This window comes from Dioscorea cayenensis, chromosome 11 (assembly GCF_009730915.1).
Source record: "Dioscorea cayenensis subsp. rotundata cultivar TDr96_F1 chromosome 11, TDr96_F1_v2_PseudoChromosome.rev07_lg8_w22 25.fasta, whole genome shotgun sequence".
Taxonomy (NCBI): domain Eukaryota; kingdom Viridiplantae; phylum Streptophyta; class Magnoliopsida; order Dioscoreales; family Dioscoreaceae; genus Dioscorea; species Dioscorea cayenensis.
This window is the reverse complement of record NC_052481.1, coordinates 14,675,686-14,702,402: the sequence shown is the minus strand read 5'-3', so window position 1 is coordinate 14,702,402 and position 26,717 is coordinate 14,675,686. Positions and strand designations below refer to the sequence as shown.

The following is a 26,717-nucleotide window of genomic DNA, read 5'->3' as shown; positions in this document are numbered from 1 at the left end:
AGGAGGAGAAAAAAGGGTCAAATTGTAAATTTTTTTTTTAAGTCCTTACAAGTTACAAACTCAAACATGCAAAATAACATTTCACACATTCACGAATAACATCTTTAAATTTACTCAATTATTCATAAATATATATATATATATATATATATATATATATATATATATATATATATATATATATATTTGTTAAGCTATACTTTTTATTCTGCATACATATATATATTTGTTAAGCTATACTTTTTATTCTGCATATATATATATTTATTATATTGATAAAGTATACAAGTCACTATTTATATTATTCACCGTGTGTTACAAGGGATTTAATCTCCTAATCTCTCACATAAGATTCATGTATATTACTAGGTTACTATGTTGGTTATGCATATGCCTTGGTTATTCATAAACCACTTTGGGGGTTATTTTTTTGGGTGGGTACTTTATTATGCCCATGTTTCATTTTTAGCACTTTATTTCAATCTATATCAAAATGAGCACTTGACTTTAGTTTCCTTTCAATGGGGTGGGCACTAGGACTATTTCGGTGGAGCACTTGACTAGTTTGCTTGGGAGTTTCATGGTGTAATTTCATGGTTTAGGGAGGGTCTATTTGTTAAAAAAAAATGCCCTACAGACAGTATAAAAGGATAGAAAAAACCCAAATTTGGGATCTTTTCTCCTATTCTCTGTCTCGGTGCTCGCGATGGGTCGGCCACCGCTCGGCGGAGGCCCCGTCTTCCGCTTCACTCCGAAAGAGGTAATCAACGATCTCTCGTGACGTTCTTCCTTAATCTGTTCATCGTTTTACGCTTTGGAGCTTGAAATTTGGAAAAATAATTCAGTTTGGTATAAAATTTGCTATTCAAGCTTGAATTTTTTTGCTTTGATTTGTTGGGTTTTTGCATTTCGAGTAGAATCTATTTTATTGATCCAAGTTTTTCTTTTGGAAGGTTTCTGAGATGGAAAAATACTTGCAAGAATCGAACAACTTGTTGCCTGCTCGTGAGATTATGATGTTTCTCGCTGAGAAGTTTAGGTAAAAGTGTGAGCTTTAGTGTTCCTGTTATATTGATAAAGAAATTGAGTTCCTTTTTGTTTCCCATTTCAGTGCTTCTGCTGATCGAGCTGGCAAAGTCGCTGTGCAACCGAAGCAGGCATGAACTTCGTGGCTTTTTGGTTCCTTTGTGGCACAGTTAATGATTTGTTTGCTTTATAAGTTCTTGCAGGTGTGGAATTGGTTCCAAAATAGGAGATATGCTAGGAAGGCGAGATCATCAAAGGGTTCCGAAATGACAAGCTACTCGGTCATGCCTCATGATGATTCAGTTTCAACTGGAAATGCTGCTCCTTCAGCTTCTGCTCCTTCAGCTTCTGCTCCTTCAGGTGGTTTATCAAGCTATATACTGTCACTTGATGATTTCTTGCTTGTTTGTTTCCATGTACAGCTTCCTCTTATATTTCATCTGATATTTATAACTTCAAGCTTCTTTGTATGTGCATTATGCTAGATTTCATCTTTACCATGACTCTGGCTAGTAAATGGCAATTGTGCCATGTTTTTTGGGCTTTGTGATGACCAGATTTATGCTACAATACCATATTAAGAAGAGCTACCTATATGATCTTCCTAGAAAGCTTTTAAATCTTCAAAGGCATCATTTTGTTTGTCGTTTATGTGATGCTGTTTTTTTTTAATTGAGAGAAGAGAGTGCATTTACCAGTTTTATTCAACAAAACTACTGTTTTCTTGTTTGTTGGTTGGTAAAATGGCCATGTAGTTTATTGGTTACAGTAATATTTCATCTGATATTTATAACTTCAAGCTTCTTAGTATGTGCATTATGCTAGATTTCATCTCTAACATGACTCTGGCTAGTCAAATGGCAATTGTGCCATGTTTTTTGGGCTTTGTGATGACCAGATTCATGGAACAATACCATATTAAGAACTACCTATATGATCTTCTTGGAAAGCTTCTAAATCTTCAAAGGCATCATTTTGTTGGTCGTATATGTGATGCTGTTTTTCTAATTGAGACAAGAGAGTGCATTTGCCAGTTTTATTTAACAAAGCTACAAGCTACCGTTTTCTTGTTTGTTGGTTGGTAAAACCGCCATGTGGTTTATTGGCTGGAGTAATATTTCTTCTGATATTTATAACTTCTAGCTTCTTTGTTTGTGCATTATGCTATATTTCATCTCTACTATGACTCTGGCTTGTAGATAGCAATCATGCCATGCTTTTTGGGCTTTGTGATGACCAGATTCATGCAACAATACCATATTAAGATGAACTACCTATATGATCTTCTTAGAAAGCTTTAAATCTTCGAAGGCATCATTTTGTTTGTCGTATATGTTATTTTTTTATTTTTATTTATTTTTTATTTTTTATTTTTTTAATTGAGAGATGAGAGTGCATTTGCCAGTTTTATTCGACAAAGCTACCGTTTTCTTGTTTGTTGGTTGGTAAAACGGCCACATGGTTTATTGGTTGGAATATTAAGTGGATACGTGTTGCTCGACAGTCTATAATATCTTACCAATTAGATAAGGCCTATCAATATAGTTTCAACATTATGTTGTATTTGTGTCTTGTCGCTTAGTGTGCCCATTCTTATTTCTCTGGTTCATTCAATTGTAACTTTTTTTCTATTGAAGCTTTCCATTTGATATGTGTAACTCTTCATTGACTTTAAAAATAGCAAGAGCATTGTTCATTGTTACTTTTTTTTGTCTTTTTATCTTAAGTAGCTGGTCATTGATGACATAGTGTATGCTTGGCCTCATGAGTTCTGTATGTGTGGTGGTCAAACCTCAGATTGATGCGTCATACATTGCCAGGGCAATCCAAGCAGAATTTTTTTGAAGTTGTAAATAGTAGAGCATTTTATGCATAGATAAGATAAAATGCAGTGTCTGGCTTGTTTGTGTATATCTATGTAGCAGTGTTAATAAATGTCTCCATTTTATCGGTGTCGTTTAATCAAAGATATATGATGAAAGTATTGGCACCTTTATTTTCTACTCTTCACTTGTAAATATCTCAATGGTGCTTGAACATACCTTTCGGCAATATGTTTATCAGGATAATTTGATGTCCTTGGATGAACTTCCTAATCAAGAAACATGGGTACCTTGGATTCTTTCCTGATATGGTTCAGATTTATTTAGTTCACTGTAAAAATGAAACTTGCACTTGAATTTTAACACAGATTAATAGTGTGTAGAAGTTGACTTTTAGACTAGTAACTTTGCTTGCTATAAAAGTCATTGCTTTAGAATGTTTTGAACCACTACATGATATTTTGTGACTATAATGCAGGGAAAAATTCTTCAGATGAAAGTCAAGTGGAGTTTGAGGCAAAGTCATCTAGGGATGGAGCGTGGTAGGTATTAAGTGTAGTATTATTGAATATCAGTAAATGTTGCTAAAATAATTAAACACAATGTGTTGCTCCAGAGAGAATACTTTGATGTGTTGCTTTTTTCAAAATATAATATAATTCATCATGAGGTTAAAATTTGGATTATAGTCTTGTACAAACACTATTGTCCAGCTTCAGTTCTTTTGTTGAACTGTTGTTTGCATATTTTTGAAGGTATGACATTCTAGCATTCATCTCCTACAGAAAGTCTGAAGCGGGTGAGGCGGTAAGAATTTATACTTGTGGTTTATACATTTGGCAAATGATCTAATTATGGTGTGAAATACTTTTGGATACTTTATATAACGTGGGTCTAAAATCTGTACTTGCAAGTTGCAATGATTTTTTCCATACCTAAAGCTGTAATCCTGCAATATGGCTGGCTATGCAGTTCTATATGCTGTATTTTGGATTCTTGTTTGTTCTGAAATAATTTTTGTCCTTCTATTTAGAAAGTTGATATTGGTGGATGCAAGTGTAATACACATTTTTGGTTGAAGCATTTGGACTATTAACAAGCCCTTCATCCTAGAATGGTGTGCGATCTATTTGTTTCAGACATTTTGAAATAGTTGTGAGGAAAAAATTGATTATCTAACGGATGGGTGTGCAATAATTTCTTGATTTTGCTCCATTGCTATTGCTATTTGCTTTTCATTTCAGGAAGTATGGGTTCGGTTTCTTGGCATGGGGGAAGAAGAGGATGAGTGGGTTAATGTGCTTGAGAGTGTGAGACAACGGTCAGTTCCTTGTGAACCGACAGAATGTGCAGTGGTACTACCTGGAGACCTCATACTCTGTTTTCAGGTACGCTAGATCTCCTGTTAAACTGTAGGTTCAATTCCGTGCAACTTAAGACGGCAATTATTTCATCAGAACCTGGAGTTGTAAAAACCTTGAAAATATTCGTGTGAGTTGCATCATTATAAATCATAGGATATTCTTGTTGCCCATAAATTGAGAAAACAATCATGTGTATCTTTGCATCAATATAAACACTATGGTTCCTATCAATTGTCTAATGGCACTCTATGCTGTGAAATGATGACATAATTAAATACAAGCACCTGATTAGTAAATCATCACTCGTGTCATAATTTATTTGATTTAAACATAGGTCAAGAGCATTTCAAAATGCATTACTATGCTCACTGTTGTGTGGCTCAAAAATTACAGGAGGGCAAGGAACAATCTCTTTATTTCGACGCCCATGTCCTTGATGCACAGAGACGGAGACATGATTCACGTGGATGTCGCTGCCGGTTCCTTGTCCGCTATGACCATGATGGGTCTGAGGTATTAAATTTCTATATCTAGCATTAATCCTATTCAGCTTAAAACAACCTAAAGTGATTATGCTTTATAAACCATTAATGAGTTGCCAAGGATGTTTTATATTTGGTATCTCTCCTCATTGGCAGGAAATAGTCCCTCTGAGGAAAGTGTGCAGGCGGCCGGAAACTGATTATCGTCTGAAAGTATTTCATGAAAGAATGGCTGAAGATCATAAACGGAATGATATGGCTAGAGATCCCTCTCATGCAGGGCCATCAAATGCTGTGAACATCGTTCCTGAGAAGCCCCTGAAACAGCCGAAACTGATGAATGTTAACACAGAGGAGGTGGTAGCGGTTCCTTCGACATCTACTGCAGCGGGGATCAATTCAGCTCCAGAAGACCTGGGAAATGATGCTGGCAAGAATGGTGCTGATGAACCAAAAGAGGGGAAGAGCACTGCAAGTGGCTGAATAGGATATAGGTGAAAATCTTTATTGAACTGATTTAGCTCAGCTCAGTGATGTATGTATATAATTTGGGTTTAGTTGTAGCTTGGTTGATCTGGGAAATGCTTTTATAGCACGGACTGAATGAATAGGGTTTCTCTGTAAGGATCCATGCAATGCTTCGGGGACAGTACAATGATGTGCTCTGTGGTGGCGCCGCCAAATGTTTCTTTATTCAAGTCTGCATCAGAGGCCCTGGGTCTCCTTTTTAATTTAATTTTTAATTTTATATATTAACCATAATGGCAAAATGATTTTCAAGTCGATCTTATTCCATTTTTTGTTTATTATTTTATTTTAAAGCTTTTGGTTATTTAACCCTTTATTTTTTTTTTTTTGAAATATTACTGATTTTTTTTAAAAACCCTATTACACTATTTTGTTTTTAGAAATTATTATTATTATTTTAAAAAATGGTTAGTATTTCTTCACATTTTTCAAAACTTTTTTTTATGTTGTATTTATTTGTTTAATAATAATAATAATATTATTATTATTATTATTATTATTAGATAGAGAATATAGTATTTTATTGTAAATATATTGTTTGGGTACAAAATAAAATAATATGGTATAATTTTATTATGCAAGAAATGTAAGTGATTATTACAGAAATTGTAGCATATTTTATTTTTAGAGAATGATTGTTTTATTTAATAAAATAAAAAAATTGTAACTGACGAATTAGTCACCGGAGACGGGCCGGTCCGCCATTGGACCACTGGTGGATTGGTGGTTAATGATGGCTAGTCACCGGAGGCCGTCTCGGACGGTGGCCGGACCGTCGGAGGACTGATGGCCGATGGCTAGAGGTCGGTCGGACTGCCAGTGTACCACCAGTGGACCGCCGACAAGTCGCAGGAAGCCGATCGGATGGTAGTAAGATCGTCACACACTTACAATAAAAAAATATTCTACTTCTAAAATATTTTTTATGTCATAAAATTAAAACCCATATTATGTCATAATTTTATAATCCAAATTAAGTGCCTAAACCGTCAGTATTGCATAATTCTCTTAATATGACATTTAACGGATTATTTAATAATTATTTTATTTTTACGTTTTAGATTTTAATCATTTATAAAATTAATTTTTTTACTTTAATATATATATATATATACATACATATATTTATCTATTGTAATGATGTTTGTATATTAAAATTTTTGTGGGTATATAAAATATTTGGATGCAGCGGTACATAGGTTAAAAACATATCTATGAATTATTTTGTGTGAAATAAATATTTTTAGCCTTTTTCTGAAACTTTTAAAATAATTTCTGAATATATTTAAGAAAATAATTTATTTAAAAAACAAATATGTTTTAAACAATTAAAACCACAAATTGATTTCAGGAAATGAGCAAGAATACTTGCCAATAATAATAATAATATGAAAACTAATAGCTTTTTAAAAATTTAAAATATAATAGCTTTTAAAAAAAATCTATATAATACTTTTTTAAAGAAATAAAATAGATTTAAGACAAATCAAAATTTCAAAATAAGTTTTATTAATTAATTTATTTATTTTTATTTGCGCCCAATCATACTTTGTATTTACCGAGCATTTCACATGATGGCTCACAGGCGGTGTTAGATGAATAAAATTGCTCTGAGTCTTTTATGATAAATATTTAATAAAAAAAAGGTTAAAAAAATATATAATTAAAAGAAATTTATTCGAATATTTTGTAGGGTGAGTTTGGTTGGGATAAGTAGTGTCATCCATCCAAACACCTTCTTATACATTGACACAGTGGTATTCAATCAACTTTAATTTGCATAATTTAATTATGTAAATACAAGTATTCACTGATTATTTTATAATAATAATAATAATAATAATAATAATAATAATAATAACAACAAAGGTGTTACTTGCCATCCCTTCAATTATCAAATTTATTCGCTAACTTTTTATTTTATATATAGTTTTACTTATTATTTTCTGAAACTATTTTAACTTAAGGTAGTTATTTGTTTGTGTATGATCATATAACAACTATTTTTAATGGATTAAATATTAGATATAAAATATAAGAATAATATTTTCTTTTTAATAAAATAACTCATAAGTTTTTTTTATGAAACTTAATTAGATTTTCTTTTGTACTTAATAGCATCCATAATTTATATTTGAAAATAAATAATAATTTAATATTTATTCATTAGAAGAGGAAAAAAAAATTGAAACATCAAAACTTACACAAGTAGTGGCCAGTCATATTTGAAAGTGTGGAAATTACTATTTTACAGAGCTAATAAGTAGAAGTTTAATATAATTAAAGTTTATTATTATTAAAAAATGTATATTTTTAATTTTTATCAACTATTTTAATTAATATTAATTAATTTAAAAGTTTAATCTAGTTTGTCCCTGAGAAATAATTTCAAACAACCACTGTAATTTATTTACATATTTATTATCCCTTTAGATATATTAAGTATATTTGAAGTATTTTTATACTATCAATAAAAAGTATTATTTGAAATAAATGTTAACCATAATTTTGGAATTGGTATTTCCAGTTAATCATTTACTTGAGTTAGTAAATAATTACTAAAATAGTTTTGATAATATATATATATATATATATCTATATATTTATTTTTGAACTAATGTGGACAAGCAACTATAAATATGCACCATATTTACTAGCCAGTCATGCATTGTAATTATGTCAAATCATCGATCTTCTGTTTGGGAGCTAAATACTTTAACCATTCACTTGTTGAGACGATAGTGATATATATATATATATATATATATATAATTGCAAAATACATTCCATATTGTGATAAATTGCTTGTCAAACATGTTGTTATTCTAGACATTTTAAAAGATAAAAGATAATATGGAAATTAATAAATTATAAGACTACAAATGGAAAAATTGAGTTATTTGTACCCTTATCAAAATTTTAACTAAAGTCCATTGCTTTACAAAACTTAAAATTAATCATCTTTATATCAAAAGGATATATAAATATATATATATATATATATATATATATATGCCACTTATATATATATATATATATATATATAACTTAAATTAAAGCATGTTAAAGTTTTTTAAACCTGATTTTGTTATTATCATTTCTCTTATTATTTTTATTATTGTTATTGTTGTTTTCATTATTATTATTATGATTATAATAATGAAACTAATAACACTAATTTAATATATCTATTTTACTTAACTTGTTAGAATTTAAAGTTTTAAGGATAAATAGTAAATTTTTTTTTCGTAAAATTTCATATATAAGAAAGATAACTGGAAAATTATGAGCAAATTTTTGTTTTCATTTGCAACCTTAATAATGTATACTTCTCTCCACTACTGGTGGATGTGTCTATCCTGTATTACAATACTTGGTTTATCCAAATTTTTTAAAAAAAAATCGGAAAAAGGATGTAATCATTCATTATTTTTATTTCTCATTACAATATTACCTAATTGTTAATCTCACCATTATATTATTTCTGTAGTAGGTTATCACTATTCTCAGCCTCATTACTAAAATATTATTGTTATCCAAAATATTTCTATTGTTTGAGTATTTGGGATGTTTGCAAAATTTAATAAATATACCAACGATTATGGTAAGGTGAAAATCCCGTTCATGTAATAAAATATTATATTGATGGTAATATTGTTAATATTGTCAACCCTTTCGAATAAAATTGGAAATAAAAATGGAGCCAAAAATATTTTTAATTTAAGGAGTATACATTATAAAATAAAATGATTTTTTGATATTTGAAAAAAATATTTTTATACTTATTTATTATATAACTGTTCATGTGAATTTTAGAAATTTAGAAGGCTTTTGTGAGAATACTTTTATTGCTACATTTAGTGACAGAACCAGGACTCCATGGGTAGGGGGTTTAAGCCTAAATGCAAAACATAAAATAATAATAATAAAAAAATAATACAACCAAATAATTATTTTTAATGAAGGCTAACATATAATATAACGAAAATTTAAATGCACATGACAAAACATATAGTATAATTTAAATTTTTGTTATTATCTATAGTAAATATATAAGATTTTCAATAATTTAGCTAATAAAAAATATTGTAATTTTAAAAGTATATGTGCATATATGTTACAATATATTTGCTAGGCTTTATGATCAATTTAAACATTTTTAAAATTACTAAAACTTTTATACGAGAGTTTGTAATTTTTATAAATTTTTATTAAAATTTTGAAATCCTAGTAATTTTTAAATTAAAAAATAAAATGTGAAAAAAAACATATGCACAAGGAGGATTTGAACTTGGGTGAGTTAAAAAATCACATGCTTTATGACTTGACATACTAACCACTAAAGCACAACTATGTTAAACACTTTTATATATCAAAATATTTTATTTTAAATTAATTTAAGTATAGAAAAACCGATACCATCAAATCTTATATTTCTTGGAAAGTAGTGTCTCTGCGACGAGAAGGGGCTTTAACCCCTGCTAGCCCCCTTGGTTCCACCCCTCGCTACATTCATATATATATATATATATATATATATATATATAAGAATAGAAAAGAATTTATAATCATGTAAAAACAATGTTTTGTTAATAGCAATATAGCAATTGGAAAACTAGTATGATACAAAGTCAAATTTGGTTATTATTCTTTTTCATAATTACATAGTTTCCATTGCATAAATAATTATGGGTGTTATTTATATTTGATGGCACATTTAATTTTTTGTGTTGCATTGTATAAAAATCAAGTTAATAACAAAGATCATTAAAGTACGACCTAATTTTTAGTTTTTGTAATCTTAAAATACTTCACAATTTTAGTTTAAATCTAATTCAAATTTAATTATTGCCATGATAATAAAAATTAAATAGATATAAATAATTATAATGTTATATTACATTACCATTTAAATTTTATGTTAATCTTGAATGATATTTTAGATAATAACCTATTTTAAAAGTTGAAGTGGAGTTAATTTTTTGATAAAAATAATTATGTTGCAAGCCCAACACCAAATCCACAATGCCCTATGATCTGTAGGAATGGTCATTAAGTAAAACAACTAGCCAAGTTTAGTGATTTAATTTTGTGTAATGCCAAGTTTGTTATTGTTATCTAGGGGATTATTACCAAACTTGGCAGATTTGTTATTGCTTATATTGATAGCTAGAGAGTTCTTATTGAGTTAGCGGATTTGTTATTAGAAAAAAAAGAATTGTATTATTTGGTTATATATATAGTTTATGGAATAACAAGACAACAAAGAAGAATTATTCCCCAAGTGCCTTTCTTTCTTTTTTTCCCCTCTTCTTGTCTTCCTCCCTCTTCTTGTCTTTCTTTGCTCCTCTTTTCTACAACCCTCTTCCCTCTTAATTTGTGTTGAGATCTTCTTTCCAACAAAAGAGGTGTATCATTTGGTGGTTCGTTAAGAGGGACCCACCATGATTGATGGAATGACTACTTGTTCCAAAGCCTTAGATGAGCAACTCTCCAAAATAGCCGACTAGTTGTCCAACCATGATTCCATCCTATGCAAGTTGGACTTCCTCTGCTCTATTATCTAGTATCACCCTAATACATTTGACATGATCCAAGAATCCTTGTACTCTCAACAAATGGTGATGGAAAACATGATAGTAATGCTAGCTAAGTTAGAGAAGTAGCCTATTCAGCCCTCTTATTGTCTTTATTCACACACAAAACACTACTTCATCATCTTCTTCCTTGCCACAACCTTTCCTTCCATCTCCCAATCTCATCAATCTATTTTGCCCCTCACTACCACCTTTAATATCTCACTCTTCTTCCTTGCTACAATCTCCAACACTCTCACTCCTCGACTTCCAAAATATGAAATCCCTCTGTTCACTGGTGAAAATGTCTAGGTTGGCTTTTCCAAATTAAACATGTTTTTACTTACCATAGCACATCTTCAAATCGGAAGCTCAAGATTGCCACTTTATGTATATCCAATCCATCATTCCAATGGTACCATTGCATGTACTTAATCTCCCGACTCAAAATTTGGGAAAATTTTGCTCGGCAGCTTGAATGAAGGTTCGGTGACTCACTTTTCTTCAACCATGGAGTTCACTTGTACAAGTTGAAACAATAGACCACTATCTGTGGTTATTTTGGTAAATTTGAGTTTCTATCCACTCGAATAACATGCCTTAACCATAATGGCTATTCAATTGTTCCATCTAGGGTTATGTGAAGATATCTAAAAGGAAATTTACTTCCTTAAACCCCAGACCTTTTAGGATGCCATGGGCATGGTGACATTGGTAGAAGACAAGTGTAACATTGCCAGACACATAATCCCTCAATCCACCTTGATCAAAGCCCCAATAATCACCCCACCTTATTTACTAAGCCTCTACTAAATAATTTGAACCCTCTCCCTAACTAAACCAAATGTCAACCCCTACATGTGCACATCAAATGCTTTACCTTTGCAAAGATGTGCATTCACTGTGAGAAGGGATTGTACTTTAATTGTGATACCTAATTTATGCCAATACATCACTATAAATGGCTACAATTTTTATTCATCCTGAAGGACAGTGATGAGGAATTCACCAATGATACAACAGAAATCTCAATGCCGCCATTAAAGACATTGCTAGAATCTCTTTTCATACTTTTAAGAAATAGATGGTTCTCTACATTGAAACTTTCATGTTCTGTTAATATGCACAAGGTAGTAGTCGTGCTTAATGGTGGATCTACCAATAATTTTATCCAAACCCGATTAGCAACTCATCTTGCCTTATGGTTCAACCTTCACCTCACCTATGGGTTATGGTTGGAAATAGAGAGTTATTTGGATGCAAAGGCACCTTCATCAAGTTCCTTTACAACTAGGTTAGACCTTTTTTTCTATGAAATTTTTACTTTTTTCCTATATATACTGTAGACTTACTTAGTGTTAGGGGTCTAGTAGTTTTCAGAGGTAGGTGCCATTTTATTCGACTATAAAATTTATGGATGGAATTCACACATAATGGCTTGCAAAGTCTGTCTCCTAGGGTTACAACAAACCATTCTCAATTATATCTCAACCTTGTCCTTAAAACGTTGGCTACATACACAAGCTCTTGCCCAATATTTCCACTTAGTTATTTTGCCCAAATTGCCACAATCTTCTTGCTCCAACAAGGTGATAGGTGCTTAAACATGCATATTTTATATATAATTTGCACTACATCAAGCATGTAATTTTATATATTTAGCACCAAAGTTGTACAAAATTGCATTCTTTTGATCGCTAGAGACTTTAATTGCATTTCAGGGCAAAAATGAGGGAATATGTAGGCAATTTAAGGCAGATTAGACCAACACACAAGTTCCAGAACATCACCATGGGCTCATCATGGCTGTGGTCCAATCAAGCCCATGTGTAGAACCCACATGACAACATTACAGGAGTCACAACGGGCTTAACAATGGCCATTATATAGAAAACACCTTTGGTTATAGTGCACAACGCCTTGAGCTAAACTGAGTTAGAACGCGACTTATGGCCTAAGAAAAGATTTGAGATCACAACGACTCGAACAACGGCCATTGTTATCCCATGCCAGACAGGCTATAAATAACCCTAGGTTTTTTTTGTTGTGGGGGGGGGGGGATTCTTTTGCCATATTTGGCTTTAGGCAACTAGATTTCTGGAGTGCAGTGCAGCTGGAGACCTAATTTCAACGGATTTTGGTGAATTTCTCAAGAGGGAGTCAACGCATATTGATAGTGGAGGGTGAGAGAAGAGATTCGGCGCCATCTCGATGTCCTTGGGATCTTCTCAATCTCAACCATTGGAGATCTATTGGAGGGAGTTAGTTTTAGGATTCTTAATAGTTTTCTTTGTGGATTATTATTATTCTTTGATTATTATTCTTTATCCATAAGAGGACCCAATTCAAGGGGAATTGTATGCCAATGTGTCTAGTCTTTTTCTTGTAAATATTAACTTTCATTGGCTATATGATATTCTTTCTAGTTGATTGTGGTTCATTGCATTTTTACTTATTGATAATTGTGCTAATTCTATGAGGAAGAGATTTTCACTCTTTAGAACATCCATGCTTTGTTAGATCTATCCATGCGCTAAGAGATTAGGTATAGCTAGATTTTCTGTTTAGGATTTGATTATCCTTTTGGTGGAATTTTTTATCTTAAGGCGGACATAGGATGATGGGTTGGAAGAGATTCCATCTTAAGTTCCTATTACATTATACCTAGTTGTCAAGAGATTTGGAACATTAGGCCTCTGAATTTCTTAGGTCTATCACTAGATAAAATTGTTATATTCTATTTCATATCACAATTAAATGTTAAGGGACTCCCCACACGGGTACCCACTCATTTTAATTGCACCTCAAGTTTCTCGATTGTATTTTAGTAGTTAATTTGTAAAAGTGGATTTATTTTACTAGATGAATCACCATAGACATTAGGGTATTTATTAGGCAAAAAAAAGTAATAGGAGCCTCTTGCCATTCCCTGAGGAATACGACCCCCCGTGCTTACCCACAGGGTATTACTTGACAACCCATATACTTGCGGAGTTAAACTAATTAGACCATTCATGTGGTTTGTGTGGGTCACAAGGCTTCTGCCACTATCTCAATCAGAACATCACATCACTCTCATCCCAACCATCCTACCAATTAATAATAAGCCTCATAGGTGCCTGATTTCTAGAAGTTTGAGATTGAGAAGTTTGTTGTGAAAATGCCTGTTGGGAAAATACTTGCTGATGAAATCATTTGCAGCACAAGTCCTTTCTCTTCCCTTATTCTCTTGGTGAAAAAAAGATGGACCATGGAATTTTTGTGTTGACTACCAAGTGTTGAATGCGGTCACAATCAAAGACAGATTTCCTATTCCTATAGTTGATGAGCTTTTGGATGAAATTGCGAGAGCATGAGTTTTATCAAAATTGGATCTTAGTGCCGGGTACCACCAAATTTGCATCCATTCTCTTAATACTAAAAAGACCTCATTCCACATTCTCAAGGGCCATTACGAATGTTTAGTTAGGCCCTCTGGTTTGTTGAATGCACCCTCCACATTCCAAGCTATTATGAACTTAATTTTTCTGAAAATAATGTGTTGTTTGTCCTTGTGTTCTTATATGACATTCTTATCAACAGTTCCTCATGAGAGGACCACTTGACCCATTTATAGTCATCTTCTCAATCTACTCTCTTAAAATTGAAGCGATCTAGTAGCCTACGTACCTAATTTCCCTAAGAGACTGAGTTGATTCCTTGATTTGACTGGCTAATACCGATGATTTGTCATTAATTACTCAACCATTATTGCTTTTTAACTGATCTCTTGAGCAAATATGTTTTTGTTTGGTTACTTAGAGATACTACAACTTTAACCAACTAAAAGAGGCAATGATTGACACACCTATACTAGCACTTCCCAATTTTGGACATCTCTTTGTTGTTCAAATAGATGTATGTGGAATAAGAGAGGGAGCTGTCCTTTCCCAACAAGGTCATCCTATTGCTTCTTTTAGTAAACAAATTGATGAGTGGTTAATATGTATATTATCCATATTATATTTGTAACACTCGACATGCATTTTATGTTGATTTTAGCCAATTTTGGTATTTAACTACTTTTTCATCCTTTCGAGACCAATTAAACCTTTATGGAGCAAGAGGAATGGAAGTAGGGCTTTTTGGAGTGATTTTGAGTAGAAAATGCTTTTTCCTTACAAGATCATAGCCCTAACAATGACCGTGGACCATTCAGAGGTTCATGGAGACACTCTACCAAGAATTTATAGATTTACCTAGAGATCCACACTCTTACGTACCACAAACCCATGGGCGTGGGTAAGCTCCAGAGGCATTGTTTGAACCCATGGTTTGATCCATGGCCATTGGTCAACAACCCATGTCCTAGCCCACAACAAAGATCACCATTTCACAATTGTGGGTTAGTCGTGGGTCACCAATATCTTGTTCTCATATATTTTTTTAAAAGACAGAGCAACTCATGACCATTCTAATGGATGTGGGTACCCCGTGGGGCATCATTCTAGGGTTAGGGTATAAAAGGCAAGGAGCTGATTTACGATGGATTTCTTTAATGAATTTTCTCCATCTTTTGGATGACCTTGCCAAGGCTTAAGATGGTGGTTCTCCTTAGTGATTGTAGACTGAAAATGGGGTTTTCCCCTAATCTTTTGAAGGAGAATGCCTTAATCGGTACTTCCTTGCCAATAGCTCAGGGAGAAGAAGAAGAGGTGTTCCACAACCACACCACATCATTGAGAAAGCTTTTATCTTGTTTTATTGTCTTGAGTTTTATCCATGACTTGCATTTTGAACATCTTCATTATGGTAGTTTAAGCGCCATTTGGCATTAGAAGTTTTGTGAAACCTTGATGAACTTGTAGTTGGATCTCATTTTATATTGGATTATGTTGATTTGGTTGTGATTTGCTTGTCTATTTATTATGGTATTGGCTTCATTGTAGTGAGAGCTCGAATCTAATTATTTTGTCATGTGCTTGGTGAGGTGAGAAACCCCGACTTTGAGGATATAGCACAAGTGAAGAGAATCATGACATTCCTGGAGATAGGGTGTTACAATTATTTTGTTTGGGGCTAGAGCAAGAAACTCTCCCTAACTTAAGTTGGGTTAGAAAGAGAATCTTGCCCTGATCTTGAGAGATTAGTTGAGTGTATTGTAATCATATGAAACTTAGGCTAGAAAGAGAATCTTGCCAGAATTTTATGGGGGATTAGTTGTCATTAGACTCAAGAGGGTTATTGGTATGTCTTTGGAATTTTAGAAGTCCTACAATTTTAACCTTCAATCTAATATAGTTCTCCAATTACAAGGGTAGTCATAGGTGGATCCAGGTTCCAATTCATCCCCTCATCGATTGATTTCTCCTACAAATTGACTCCTCATCTTTATTTACATCATTCTTAGGTTTAGTAATCTTTGGTTTAACCTCATTTCACGAAGAAGAATAGAAAAAAGGGAAGAAAGGCAATTGGGGAATAATTCTTCTTCATTGACCTCTTATTCCATGGACCACATACATAACCAAATCATACAATTTTTTTCTTGTGACAAATTTTCCACCTCAATAACAACTCTCTAGCTATCAATATTAGGAATAACAAATTTGTCAAGTTTGATAACAATCCCTAGATATCAATGACGAACTTACCATAACATAAAATTACTAAACCTAGTAGGTTGCTTTACTTGATGATCATTCCTACAAATAAGGACGGATGAATTTGGTGTTATTCTTGCAATATTGCTAGCCCTATTAACATTGGTCTTATCCTTAAGGTTGAAATCTAAAAAGTCTTAGAGCAACCCCGGACTAATTCTCTGGTAGCATCTAAATGAGGTTGATTTTCCTATTGAATGAGGACTTGAGGGATTATGGACCAATGTTGGAGGATCCATATAAGATAGTTGCTGGTTTGTTTAGGGGTTGGTGGACAAAATCAAGGGGAGAGGGGCTAGCTATGAGAAGGGATTCATACACTTCTTGACTTTTAAAACATGCAAAACATTATATAGTTGTACAATGAGGGGAAAAAGAAAAGCAACAAATTTTTCATTGATTAAGAAGGGCCCATAAAATCTACAGGAAGCTTATTGGATTACAGATGAGTTAGAGAAGATTGGTAATAAAATTGGAGTTTGAGAACATTCCAATCACACACTTCAAAGAAGCATCAATGCAACATGAGTTAGCTTGATTTTGTATGTGATTTTGAGCATGAAGCAAGCAGATTCTCATGTATAATGGAAAGGTTAGTGATGCAAGTAGTTAGCAACTCATTAACCGAAGCAACTGATGAAGGGTCTTTTATAGTTTAGATGGGAAAAAGGAGGCTTAGTGAAGACAATGTCATAAGGAGTCATTTGTATAGTAGAGTGCCAAAGAGTACTGTAATGCCATTCCACCCATGAAAGATATTAGGGCCACTGACGAGGCGATCAACCACAAACAGTGAATATATTCCTCTAGGCAGTAGTTCAAGTCTTAAGTTTTCCATTCTTCAATGGGTGATATGCACTACTCATTACTAAAGAAATTCCCTACAATTTAAACAATTCTTGCCAAAAGACACTCACACAGATGGGATCATTGTCAGATATTATGCTAGAAGGAATGCTATGTTGATAAACAATATCTTTAACAAACACATTAACAACTTAAGAAACAGTAAAATGGGAGTCCAACTATGAAAAATGTGCATGCTTGAATAATAGGTCTACAACAAACATCATTGTAGTCTTTCCAAAAGGTGGAGGAAGGTTAGTAATGAAGTCAAGAGAGATAGAGCTCCCAAATTTTACTAGGAAGTGGTAGTGGTTGCACTAGCCCTTGAGGAGCTCTATTAAAGGGCCTTATTGTTTAACACTAGAAGGAATGAGCGACAAAATGATAGACTATCCTTCAAAGCCCAACCCAATCGAAGGTATTAGCACACGAATGAGAGTGTGTTGTATTCCGGCATGGCTTCTAATGGTTGAATTGTGATCTTTGTGAGATGGATTTGCTGAAAAATAGATTCTAGTGGAATGAAAATCCATCCTTTGTTTAGAAGAAGGCCATCCTTGATTGAGTAGTCATGGTGGTCTGAAAGGCAATTTTGTACTAAAGCAAAGAGTGTGGCTGGAGAGGTTTATCCTTTATAAAATTATAGCAATACATAATTTGAGAAAAAGCATCTACTAGATCATTCTTGGCCCTTAGTTTATAGACAATATGCAAATCATATCCGAGGCGCTTGGTGAGCCACTTCTATTGTTGTGGAATCTTAATTGTTTAATTGAGGAGCTAATGAAGGCTTTAGTGATCAGTTTAAATTGTGAATTTGTGGATAGCTTTTGTCATCTTGAATATTTAACCAGCATAGGTTGATAAGGATAGCATTGGGCTGGACATTGGAGACATGCTCTGACTGAGTGGTTGTGTCCATAACTGCATGGGTTGTACAAGTAATAAAGTGATGAGTGGGGTTATAGTATTCTGCAGGGAATAAGAGTACTACTAATAATACCTTTTTTGTTATCTAGCCTAACAATCTGACTACTTTCAAGAAGGTCTCCTCAATACAATGAAGAGGAATCCAAGAATTAGGGCATTGGTAGTGATGTCTTTGACTCATTTGAAGGTGTTGGTGTTCTTGAAGTTTCTAACTTGTCTCTTGATGAGCTGGAGATGAAGAAAATACTTTTTAGCAATGAAGAAGATATGGAAAATTAATTCTATTTTTATGAGTTGAACTTGAAATTTTGTTTTGTTTTGCATGTTTTATCTTTGTTTTGTTTCTCATGTTTTATCTTTGTTTTGTTTCGCATATTTTATCTTTAAATTGAACATGAATGAAGTGTTTTTTGGGAGTTAGTATATTTGCTATTGTTACTTCAATGCTAAAGACTCTTTTTTTAGCATATGCTATAACAAATTGCAATATATTTACTATAAAGTTACTTATATTTTAATAGAAAATATAATTATTGGCACTTATAATGATTATTTTACAAAAAAAATACATATATAATATATATATATATATATATTTTTGTCGTGTCCTATTGTACCCATATCCTTAATTTTCGAAAATTGTCATGCTGTCGTTTCTGTGTTGTGTTGTGTCGTGTCCTTGTATCCGTGCCCATGCTTCATAGACAATAATGCTAGATTAGGGATCTTTAGTGTTGGCCTATATATAATTTGATTCACCATTATGTTGGAAGGGATATCTCAACACAAAATAACAGGGAAGAAAAATGTAGAGAACAGGGTCAGAGAATGTAAGAAAAGGAAGAGAGAGAAGAGGAAGGGACAAAAGGGAAGAAAGGCAATTGGGGAATAATTCTTCTTTGTTGTCCTCTTGAAAATAGTTGAAGATTAGTATGTATAAAACCTAAATCGTCCATGTGTTGAGAATTCATCTTGTCTCTCTTAAGTGAGTGAATAAAAAAAATATGTGCTCCAATTTCTTTAATAACATGATGATGAGGAAAGTTGCCTGAGGAGCTTGAAAGAGAGATCTTGAAGTGAAGGTGTAGATGACCCATGAACCAACCACCAAGACTTGCACTCGAAATTCCATCAATCTTGTAATGAATCAAAAGATCCAAAAGCACCCAAAGCTCCCTTAAATCTAGTATAATCTTGATTCCTCATTAAAAGGAAAATATCTTCTTAAACATTTATTTCTTTTCTCTTATTTATATTTCTGAATCTCAATGTGGAAGAAGACGATCTGGGACCTCATTAAGCCACTCATTATAATAGGACCTATATATTGAAAATAAATTTAGATGTTTATCAGTTAAGATTTTATTCATTTAACTTATTATAATATGTATTAAAAGAAATACAAAAGTCAAGATGATTACCTTGGATTTAAAGAATGGGCCACGCAATGAAGTGGCATACTATTCTTGGTCCATCGATCAAGAAGTATAGCATATATAACTTTATATAAGGTTGATTTTTCCTCTATTTGTCTAAGTTCATACTTATAGATACTTATCTTCACCTTTTCAATCATTGTATCCCACATCTTATTCACCAAGTGAAGTGTAGGTCTATTAGCGTCCATAACCCAAAGTATATCATAGATAAGTGTAGTAAAAGATTGCACCACTTGGTCCCATCATGAATTATTCAAAATTATTTCCTTCACATTTGTAGCTTTAGAAACATTATTATTTTTTATTTAAAAAAAAGAGGACCATTCTTCACTAATTACCATACTTTAAAACTCTATCTAATAAGTTTGAGTCATTTTATGATGATAACAACAGATGAAAAATGAGTTTCTACACACATTGAATATTGCCAACCTTATTGAATGATTCATTATGAAATTCCTTACAAAAATAGCATCATCACCATCTTGAGTTATCTACTGCAAAGCATAATAAGTGATTGCATTTTCTCAGTATTTTTAGTGGCACAAATATTTTTGAGAGCAAGTTTGAATGTATGCACTACACAAGGTGTTTCCACAAATGATCCGCCACTTTACAACTTGGTGCATTGTGGGTTATTACTTGAACAACATTATGAGCTCCAATTTTAGTGTTCTTCCTTTTACAATAAACACTTTTTTTAAAAAATAGCCCCACCTTTAGAAGAGGCCATAAAACTTATTAATGGCCTTCTTTGTATATTAGTGCATCCAGCAAATAAAAGACTAACTTCTTTTTCCTTCCATGTTCCCTTTATAGGTTGCAGCAAACTCTCTATATGTGCCATTTCTTTTTGCAACAGTGAAGCATGCAAAGAATTAAACCTTGGAGGTATATAGCCAAAAACCATATTATTGGCAGCATATGTTAGTGTACTCACAAAATAAGGATTTCTTGAAAGGTGAAAGGCAATCCTCTGGAATAAAACATTTGAGCAATTCTAGAATCCAAATTCTCTTGAACTATTAGGTTAAATGCTTTTTCCAAAGCTCTCTTTCTTTTTTCTAGACCCAAAGATCTATCCTTCATAAGATTTGTGGCAAAAGAAACATGTGATTGAGAGGAAGGTGGTAATAGACTTGTTTTTGGTATTGATTTGAATTCAGCTTCTTCTATTATGATGATGTAGTGTTACTTTGGCACATACCTGAATCCCATGATCACTAAGCTTCAACAAATAGGCTATGACCCTAAAATATGAACCTTTAAAAGTGATATTGCAATGGTTACATGACACGTCCAAATATGACTATAAACCGCAAGTGCACGGGTGTCGAAGTAATAATTACCCTGTGAATCGGGTAGTTGAATCCACAGGGAACAGAAGTATTAGTAATAACCACTTTTCAATTATCTAGTCAGAATCAATGAATATGATGGAGTGAACTTAATTGCAAGCAAAGTAAACAAGTATGCAAGAAATAAAGTAGAAGAGTCTCAATCACAAAAGATGGGGGTACTCGGGCAATGATCCCCCTAAGATCTTCTATGAAGCTCAAGATTCACTAAATGCTCTAGAATCGAGTCTAATGAGTTGAGGTATTCCAATGATAACCAATCCTTGTCTCCAAGCAAAAGGCACTAGTCCCCTACAAGGTCCCGATTGAGAAATCAACCAATCTAAACACCTCACACCCCATATGACCGCAATACGCTCTAAGGAAACGTAAGAGTGAAACCGATTCCAAAATGTAGATCCAACCCTAATTCCCGGCAAAGGATCCTAACCCCCTACAAGGTCCCGGCGGAGAAATCGATCAATCTCACGCCTCACACCAAATATGGTTACAAACAGAAAAAGGAATACAGAGATAGGAAACACTCAATCAAAGGGGAAAGGGGACATTCCTCTATCCCAAGGCTCACCCTCTCAATAATCTTTAATCTTGGCAATCTAACTCTAATGGAGACGTCTCACATCAAAGTATTAAATCATGCAATGTAAATCAACCACAAGGATTAACAACACTAGAAAGAAATTAAATCACAAGATTAAAACTCAAAACAACTCGGATTAACTAGAAGCATTAAGAGAATCAATACAAAGTATAGATCTTAGGGTTCACATGCCCAAATACTTACTACGGTTTAGCCTTCCATGGGCCTAGTTACAAAACAATAATGGATACAATGAAAAGCAATAAAACCCATAGGGAAAACCCCCTTGAAATCGTGCGGATTGGCCTTGATTTGTAGTTCCACGTCTTGAAGGGTTCCTCTCCGAAGCTAGGTCGCCAATGGCTCCCCAATGCTATGACGTCGAAGGAACCTATCAAAGTTGGTGAAGAACTCCCTCTCAATCAGCGAAGACCTTCTCCTCAAACTCTAACCGCCTTTCTCTCCAAGTCTATGCTCAAAGCTTAGCAAAAAGTCCCTTTAGAATCGGCCAAACGGTGTATTTATAGCTTCAGATCGCGCCTGTCACGTGCTCCCACGCACCCGTGTGGATTTTCCATGCTCCCGCGTGGACTGTAGGAATTTCCACGCTGGCAAGTGAATAGTAATTTCTGCTACATTACTACTACAGTAAAATCACTATAGTACTTTGCTACAGTGATTTCACAAAAACACGATGACCACCATTCTCCTCTTAAGGCCACACAATCGGGCACACGATCATGTAGTTGGCTATAAGGCTTTTCCTTCACCTATGCATCTTGAAAAGTCTTGAAATCTTTACAAAGAGAAGGAATGTGGAGACATGGCTACCTTTGTGCCCTTCCACTAATAAATTGGCTTGCATAACCGTGGAAGTTGGCACACATCTGCTCATACAAGAACTCCTCTTGTGTCTTCCTCCTTTATTCCCACAAGAACTCTCAACATTGTCCCTTGCTAGCCTATCTTCGCTTCCTTTTGAATTCCCAATGGCTTCACAACCTATATGCATGAAAGAACACCCAATACAAGAAATGAGATATAAACCATATAAGATATGATGCTCAATGTATGTAAAACATGCATAAAAACATGTTTACTTAAGCACTTATCATTACATTTGAAACTTATGCTCCCTCCTTCATTTGTTTTTGGTAACTTCATTACATATTTCCACAAAGGTATGTTATTATTATCATCTTGACTATCAAAAAGTGCAGCATCATTAGGAATGTTACCACTTCAGCATGAACCAATATTTCCACTTAAAACTTTGGATTTAGAAGTCATTCAAAATTTTAGGATACACATTAAAAACAATATATATATATATATATATATGTCAGTCAATATGTATGTAGAGAACGAAAAGTAAGAGAGAGAAAAGGAAGAGTGATAGAGATAGGAGTAAGGAGATAGGGCAGCAAACAATGGCAAGGAACAATACCTGAGGGTTGTTGATAAGTACGTTGAGTAGACATATTTTTATATATGTTTTACATACATTGAGCATCAATTTTACCATGGTTTATGTCTCATATTGTGTATTTGGTGTTCTTTTATGCATATAGGTTGTGAATACCTTGAAGAGTAAAAAAGAAGCAAAGATAGGCTATAAAGACACAATGTTGGGAGTTCTTGTTCAATTCAAGGAACAAGACACGAGAGGAGTTCATAAACATGGAGATGTGTGCCAACTTCCAAGAAGATTCAAGTCAATTCACTTGTTGGAAGGGCACAAAGGCAGCCACATCTTCATGTTCTTTCTCTTTGTGAGGATTGCAAGACTTCTCAAAGATATGTTGATGAAGAAAAGTTCTATAGCCTACCACATGGACGAGTGCCCGGACATGTGGCCTCAAGAGAAGAGTGTTCGGTTCGCGTTTCGTGAAAAGTAATGTAGCAATTTTACTGTATAAGTACTGTAGCAAATCACTATTCACGCGCCCGCGTGGAAATTCGTGCAGCCCACGAGGCCGCTTGGAAAATCCACACGGGCGCGTGAGGGCACGTGACAAGCGCGGTTTTGGGCTTTAAATAGGTCGTTTGCCCTATTTTTGAGGGACTTTTGGCGAGGGTTTTGGCGAGCACTTTGAAGGCAAGGCGGCTAGGGTTTTGGAGGAGGTCTTTGGCGATATTGGGGGGCGCCCATCACCAACTTTGATCGATCTTCTCTCCGTGATAGCAAAGAGGGAGCCTTCGGCGACCTAGCTTCGGAGAAGGATTCTTCAAGATGTTGGGCGACCCATCAAGGCCATCATCACGAATTTAAGGGGGTTTTACTTCATGGTTTTCATTGCTTTTCATTGTAATAATCATTGTTTTGTAACTTGCTCCATGGAGGGCTAAATCTTCGTAGGTATTTGGGCATGTGAACCCTAGGATTTATGTTTTTGTAATGATTTGCTTTATGTTTCTTTTAAATCCGAGTTGATTTAAGTTTTAATCTTGTATTCCCATTGCTTGCTTGTTTAATTAATCCTTGTGGTTGATTGGATTCACATAATTTGTTACTTTGATGAGAGAGAGAGGTCTCCATTAGAGTTAGAACTTCAAGGTTAAAGAGGGTTGAGAGGGTGAGTCATGAGATAGTGGAGTGTCCCCTTTCCCTTCCGATTGAGTGTTTCCTATCTCTGTATTCCCTAAACTCTATGCAACCATATTTGGTGTGAGGCATGAGATTGAAAGATTTCTCCGCCGGGACCTTGTAGGGGGTTAGAGATCCTTCGCTGGGAATTAGGGTTGGATCTATCTTTAGGAATTGGTTTCACTCTTAGGTATCCCTAGAGCGTCTTGCGGTCATATGGGGTGTGAGGTGTTGAGATTGAGCGATTTCTCCACCGGGACCTTGTAGGGGACTAGTACCGTGGCTTGGAAGCAAGGCCGGTTGTTCTTGGATTACCCTCGACTCATTAGACTCGGTTTAGAAGCATTTAGTGAATCGTGAGCTTCATGTTAGATCCTAGGGGGAGCATTATCCGGGTACCTCATCTTTACTGATTGAGATCTCCTTTACTTGTTTTCTTGCCCGTTTGCTTTCTTACTAATTCTCTTGTAATTAGTTCATTTCATTACACCCATTAATTTTGACTAGATAACTAAGATTTGGTTAATACTAATTCTTCCGTTCCTTGTGGATTCGACTACCCACTCACAGGGGTAATTATTAATTCGACACCAGTGCACTTGCGGTTTACACGCATATTCAGGTGTGTCTCAGTTGTACTGGGTTGTTAAAGGGTGTGTGTGTGTTGGTTTTAAAAATAAATTTCAAACAGGGCAAAGGGGGGGATAGAAATTAGGTTGGACGGTCATGATTGAAGGGTAACTATTGAGATGTTGATCGAGCGGTTGTGATGCAAGAACTATGCATCTCACTTTGCATTGTTTATAACACTGTTGATGAATATTATTTACACCATCGGATGATGTGCAATCGTTGGATTCAAATTCCGATGGTTAACTATATATATATATATGCTCTTAGAAGACTAGACCTCTCTTTCTCTTTCTCTCTCTTTATATATATATATATATATATATATATATATATATATATATATATATTATGTTGTGTGTATATGTGTATATATATAGAAATAAGGTTTTTAAACAATTCATTTATTGTACGATGTTTTGATATATTATTGTATATATAATTTGTTTTAAAAGAAATTTATTAAAATTTATAATTATCATTCTAAAGGAAATTATTTATTGTATACACATTACAAAAAATATAATATCTAGAATGAATCTAATAAGTATAGGTTAAAGGAAGTTTGACTCTAAATAGGACCTAAAGCCAAATCATGTCCCAATATGAGATCTCACTAAAATTTTGAGGCGAACATGCTCTTTGGTGAAATATCCCTGTCTGGTTATTGGCTATCGAAATGCATTTTCTTTTTCACTTTCATTATTAAAATAGTTAGGTAGTTCACAATTAATTTTGAATTGTACCAAAGGTTTATTTTAGTCCTAAAATAAATAAAAAAACACGGGCCTATAGCCAACTAAAAATGGCCCAACTAGCATGGCAACCCACCACTAATCCTAAAATTATAGTTGAAATAAAAAATCAGTTTTATTTTCATTGTGTGTGTATGTGTTCAATGTTTAAATATGTCTATTTTTAGCCTCTCATATTTTGATTAAATTAAAATTTTAAAAATCATGATATAATATCCGGATTTATAAAAAAAAAGCTCTATAGCCAGCAAATAATGGCTTAACTAGAAAGGCAATCCATCACTAATCCTGAATTATAACTGAAATAAAAAAAAAAAAATCAGTGTTTATGTTTTTTTTTTTATTGTGTCTGCATGTGCATTATATAGTTTAATATGTTTATTTTAAACCTCTCAAATTTTAATAAAACTATATTTTAAAAAATCATGATAAGATATTCTGATTGAAAAGAAAAGGCCCTGTAGCTAGTAAATATTGGTCCAATTAGAAAGGTGATTCACCAATAATGCTGAATTATAGTTGAAATAAATTTATTTTCACTGTGTGTATGTTTCTTATAAATATTTTTATATGTTTATTTTAAACCTCTCATACTTTAATTGAATTAAATTTCAAAAAATTATGACAAAATATCTAGATAGAAAAATCAAACTAATTATGAGGCTACAGTTAATTATCAAACAACGGATCCAAAAAGTAAAGTAGTTCATAATTGATCATGAATTTTACTAAAGTTAATTTTAATCTTAAAATGAAAAGTATTTTTTGACCACAATTTTTTTTCAACGGTTTTGTGGATTTGTGTTAATTATTTAAGAATATTTATTTTAAACTTCTCATATTTTAACTAAATTAAATAATAAACGCCTAAATGTATATATTTTATATGTATACATTTTGCACTATTCATGTATATTTTGATAAATTAATACCCTTTGTGGTTTAATTGGTTCCATTTGTGGTACAGGTCTCCAAAAAACCTAGGTGAGCTCAACAACGCAATTTAGGAAGAAATTGGGAATAAAAACGACGTTTTAGAGCTCCAGACATTGCAGCAATCACTATAGCACTGATGACTAAAGAAATGGCAAAGCCTCAGGTTTTGCTTGCGGGCAACCTTGTGGCCTTATGAAATTGCATACATGTACTGC

General features: G+C 33.4%; 1 protein-coding gene across 1 annotated transcript; it reads left to right on the top strand.

Annotated features, from left to right (window-relative positions):
- The first annotated feature begins 680 nt into the window (after window positions 1–680).
- LOC120272651 (protein SAWADEE HOMEODOMAIN HOMOLOG 2-like) lies at window positions 681–5,431 on the top strand. The gene is made up of 9 exons (XM_039279525.1): window positions 681–760; window positions 954–1,039; window positions 1,112–1,157; window positions 1,230–1,386; window positions 3,328–3,391; window positions 3,605–3,656; window positions 4,094–4,237; window positions 4,607–4,726; window positions 4,852–5,431. The coding sequence occupies exons 1-9, from the start codon at window positions 707–709 to the stop codon at window positions 5,176–5,178; spliced, it is 1,050 nt and encodes a 349-aa protein (XP_039135459.1). The 5' UTR covers window positions 681–706; the 3' UTR covers window positions 5,179–5,431.
- The last annotated feature ends 21,286 nt before the right edge of the window (window positions 5,432–26,717 follow it).